The sequence below is a fragment of the Carex rostrata genome, chromosome 3, assembly GCF_964058835.1.
Source record: "Carex rostrata chromosome 3, lpCarRost1.2, whole genome shotgun sequence".
Taxonomy (NCBI): domain Eukaryota; kingdom Viridiplantae; phylum Streptophyta; class Magnoliopsida; order Poales; family Cyperaceae; genus Carex; species Carex rostrata.
In genome coordinates, this window is record NC_135920.1 from 4,368,674 (window position 1) to 4,373,980 (window position 5,307).

Genomic DNA, 5,307 nt, shown 5'->3' on the forward strand with positions numbered 1-5,307 from the left:
AAATACACGGTCAAGAGAGAGGAAAGTTTGCAATGAGGGGTATATTTGTTCATTTATTTTGTAAAATAATTAAATAAAAGGAGATATTGGATATAATGTTAAGTTTTAATGGGATATCTCAAATTATAGTGCTTTTATGAGAAAATTAGCTATTTCAAAAACTTACTAGTATCGTGCCGGTGCATTGCAATGGAAATAACAAATAACAAAAAATGATATCTTTTCATAAAAAAAAATGTAAATTAAATAACAAATAACATTTATTAAATGACATATGTGTTTTTTTTTTATCTTTCTGACATATTTAAAAAAAAAATCATACAAGATAACATTTTAAATAATAAATAACATTCTTTAAATGATAACATTTTTTTAGTTGAATGGTTGCTATTTAATTTGAAATTTCATCTTTTAATCACAACTGTTGCTGATCAAAACATCTACATGTTTATTATAAAAATGGAGATGTGGACACGCTGGAAGAAATTCTCCCTTGAAAAAAAATACCATCTTCTCCTTGCCGACAAAATATTTAATGTATTTTAAAAATAAAAAATTATGTATTCGCAAATCAAAAAAGTGATTCGCACTCATTATTCGCAAATATCATAAATTTAAAATTTGCATGGTTTATTATTTGTCTCATATTTTTATTTTCACTTTATCGCATGAAAAAAAAAATGATTCTCACGTTTGACTCCGGTACCGATGCTCATGTCCCAACTCCAACTACGGAATTATGTAATTATACATATCACTGATAAGAGAGAAGGAAATACCTAACACACTACGACGTGATGTGACAAACACGCCGTGATTTGTTCACATGATGTGACATAATGTAATCAACTTTTTTTTTTCACGTGACGTGATCAAAATGGTGACAAACGATCACGTTATGCGAATGATGACGTCACGTGTAATCACGCTATAACCAAACGTGACATGACTACACATAACTTAACGTAAATTAGTCACGTCAAACTTTTTTTTTATATTTTAATTCAAATTGTTAAAAATACAGAAGAAGAAAAAATATAAAGAATATGAAAAATTCTAAAATAAGTAATAATGTTGCAAAAAAAAAAAATCTTTTAGGAAAGATCTCTAAATTTGACATTATTTTAAAAATTCAAATTATAAATATTCATTAGACTAATTTTGAGAAAATAAAAACCAATACTACATGAGTACCAATATCACTGAACTCATACTAGAAGAGAAACATAAATATTCTATGCGTACCAAAAAAGTTAAATACTCTATGTTTCATACTGTGACGTGAAGTAATGTGACTGATCAAACAATGACTAATTTCCTTCTCTACTGATAATGCTTGATTCGTTTTATGTATCGAAATTTTCAATAAACCGAGTTTTGCATTTTACTTGAGGGTCTCATAAGGAAATTATTTATTTCGACTCCGAAACAAATAAATCTGAGGATGGAAGAATCCGAATCCGCTACTTATATAAACATTTCACGACATATGCTTACGAGTCATGTAATTATTTGTAAAGTCCAAACAACGAATTCAAAAGTTGAAACAACAAATCCAAACTATTCAAACCAATCTCCATGTGAAGGAGTTTTGTTTACAAATAAAAATTTTATATTTTCAAATTTATTTAATATTGAGTCAAACGGTCAAAAAATAATTTTTTTAATTAATCTTGATGTATTATTTTTCAATAAAATCCTCATTTTAAAAACTTCTAGAAAAACAATAAAAGCTTTCCAAAAAATATAAAATTTGATCTCCAAACACATTTTAATATAGAAATTATGTTTCACAGTTCAGAAGGACAGTTTGAAGTTTTGAACTTTGAAAACGGATATAACTTATAAAGGACAGTTTGAAGTTTTGAACTTTGAAAACGGATAAACTTATAAATATATGACCTGATATGTTTATATAAGTAGCATAGCCGGACTTACCACATTCTCAATTACGCAGCTAAGAAGGGAAAGCAATTTAAATTAACTGCACCTTTAAGATGAACACATGCAGTAGCAGAACCAAATTTCTCTGCCAGTGGTATTAATAGAAAAGAACTTAAAAAACTTTTTGTTAAATAAAATTAACGATGTGCATATATAGTAACAGAAAAATGCTTATCTTGATGCTATCAACTCAACTAGGAAGATCCAAGAAATTTACAACAAAACTATAAGGCGAATAATCTGACCCATGAAACGGAAAGATTTTGCAGCTTCTTTTAGGCATTTATTTTTTTCCTCACGTGTCCACTGCTGCAATTTCAAAAGAAAATAAAAATGATACTTCAATAATAAATTTGGAATAATCTAATAAAATGATAGCTTCCTTAATAATCAGTATTTCGTACCATTCCAAGATTATTAAGCACATTTCTTACATCCTTTAAAAGCAAATGCACATCACCATCCCAGCTGTAGAACTCAAGTTCTCGGTCTCCGAATAGCTTTGGTTTCACCTAATTTCACATACATGCAGTGTAACATAAAAGGTGACTCATTGCAGTAATTGAAACCCCACACCCGCAAAATTTCAATAAACCATACTGCAGGTCAGTACAGACTTCACCGGCAATTAAGAAAACCACGATATCAAAAATTAAGAAAAAATAAATAGATAAACAACATTAATTTAAGAAGGAAACAACCGAGGCAGACCAAGATCAAGGACGATTAACATGTAGAGGAAACTTTTATAGTTCCCTATCCCCGTGTGCTAAATTGGCAAACCTTATTGATACATGATGAAATGCATGGTCAAACTTCAACCAGTGGCATGCTTCTAAAATAAGAACAAGAAATCCTATAGTTAGTCATACCAAGGAAATTTGATCTTTGTTTGTTGTTTCTTCATTTGGCATTTAACAATACTCGAAACACAAGATTCCAGCCTGAAGTGAAAAGAAAACATAGAAGAATATCTAATAGTAGTACCTGTGCCACTTTAAGTACCCAGTAGGGTCAAAACTAAATCCAGTTAAAACTACCTTTTGGCCAATCCCCACACCACCAGTGGCGTGTGCGAAGTACAAGTTGTAGTAATGGCAAAGAAATGAAGGTGCACTGCTTTCAGCCAATTTCTTTAGATAAGTGGAATATCTCCTTCCAGGAGGACTCGGTTCCGGAATAGTGCAACCTTGCTTCTCAAACCATTCCAAATCTTTCATAAGTCTTTCTGTTCTCTCCAACCTACTTTTTCTGAAGTGAATATCTGAAATTGACCAAAAAAAAAGTAACAGGCAATCAGTCATTGTATACCACATCCATCAAAGATTCCAAATCTAAAATAGATTTCCATTGTTGTTTTTCTTCTTTGGACAAGAATTTAAGAACAATAACCTCAGCCGCTATAGCGCTAAATAGCACCATAGTTTTTATGGTCCGAAAATGCTATAGCACACTATTTAGAACCCTGATCCAAATCTAAAATAGATTTCCATTGTTATTTTTCTTCTTCGGACACAATGGTTTAAATAGTGTTTATCGCGTCATAATGGAACGGTTAAAAAAACAGCGCTATATCCATATAGCGCCTTTATAGCGCTAAATAGCATGCGATAGCGCGTAGCTTTTATGGTCCGAAAACATTATAGCACGCAATTTAGAACCCTGTTTGGACAAAAATTTAAGAACAATAACCTCACTAAAACAATTAGACAATGTAAAAGGAGTGAGGATATGGTATCATGCATAGCACATATTGGCCTGCACTATAGACTCAAATGTTCGGTTTGAAAATCCTAACGGTCGATTTGAACTGTTCAACATAGTCTCCATGTGAATATGTACTTGTAGACTAAATTTTACATTTTTTTAGAATTTTTTTACTATTTTTTTAGATGGGTAAAAAGCCACTTGATCTGAAAATTCTGGACCATCCAAAACAGTAGTTTTCTACCCATCTAAATAATTAGTAAAATAGTTCTAAAAAATGTAAAATTTGGTCTACAGGTACATATTCATATGGAGACCATGTTGAACAGTTCGGATCGACCGTTAGAATTTTGAAAACAAAAATATTGATCCGTAGTACAGACCAATCCGCGCTATGCATAGTGCCATAGCCTCACTCATGAAAAAGAGTAAAAAGCAGACAAAACAAGAGGACAAATAGCAACCAATGCATAATATAACTGGTCGGGCATTCATTTTCATAACTTATAATCATTCAATCGGGTCATGCAGTAGGAAATATAAACTTAAGAGATCTTTCATCAGAAAGTTAAAGTGCCAATTGACAGTTAGAACATTTTGGAACTTCGAGTAGTTAGTCCATAGCACAACATAATAAAAAATTAGACGAATATCTCTACAATTGCTAGAAGAAGGGAGTTTACATACATCCAATTTGTGTGATTGTGAAGTCGGGTTAAGTGCGACAAAACTTTCAGGGCTTATTAGCAAGAGGAACTTTTTATGCAAAGAAAATAGGATTTATAAACAGAACTCACAAGATGGATCGTTCCAATCATTGATAATTTGTTCTACAGTCTCGAACACAAGCTTGCTATCAACCAGATACTTGAGAAACCCCTCCAGGCCGGGCTGCCACGTGTCCTCATCGCTCTTCACCTCGCTCGCAGCCTTGTCGTCTCTAAGTCGCATGGCTACAAACCGAATCTCTTCGGAAATTCCCTCACTCTCGCCGGGGTAGAATCTGCGAGGAGCCTTCCTCTTTTTCCGTTCTGGAGCAGTGCTCGTGGTAGGAGAGGTGCTCACGGTGGCGGAGGTAGTGCTGGGGTTGGAACAGTTGAGGGGAAGGGAAATGAATCTAGGGTTAGGGTTTAAGGAGGGGGAGGAAATGAATTTGAGGACGATAGAATTTGGGGAAGGGCATGGTGAGAGAGAAGACAGCATTGTTGGCTTCTGTCTCAAAAGCTGGAGTGAGCTCGATGCCTGGTTTTGGCTATTTTCATATTTTGTAAGATCTTTTGGTAATTAAATGACCGTCAGTCGACGTTTCCAAGTGTCCGTGTCCGCTCTGGTATTTGGATAGGCCTGAGCCATGGAATGGGCTGATAAATTCATCTGGACACGGTGTCGAGAGTGAGCACCAGAGCCAGAGGGGGAAACCATCGAGTCCAGAGGCAGAGGTGTTGCCTGCATGGGAGGGGGGGCGCAGAATTCCAGATAGAGCTGTACCCCATGTTTGGTTGTGGTCTAAATAATTATTCCAACTTAGGCCGATTTAAATTATTTATGTTTGATTGAAGTCTAAAGTTAAATCATAGCTTAAAATAGAGTCTACCTAGTATGACATCAGTGTCATTTCAGTGTATATAACACTAATTCTAAAACCTATTAAATCGA

General features: G+C 33.8%; 1 protein-coding gene across 1 annotated transcript; it reads right to left on the minus strand.

Moving 5' to 3' along the window:
• Window positions 1–2,011: 2,011 nt before the first annotated feature.
• LOC144551015 (putative inactive heme oxygenase 2, chloroplastic) lies at window positions 2,012–4,897 on the minus strand. The gene is made up of 4 exons (XM_078298793.1): window positions 4,449–4,897; window positions 2,985–3,208; window positions 2,349–2,456; window positions 2,012–2,253 (listed from the first exon to the last, which is right to left on the minus strand). Exons 1-4 carry the CDS (start codon window positions 4,852–4,854, stop codon window positions 2,158–2,160), a joined length of 834 nt encoding a protein of 277 aa, XP_078154919.1. The 5' UTR covers window positions 4,855–4,897; the 3' UTR covers window positions 2,012–2,157.
• Window positions 4,898–5,307: the final 410 nt, after the last annotated feature.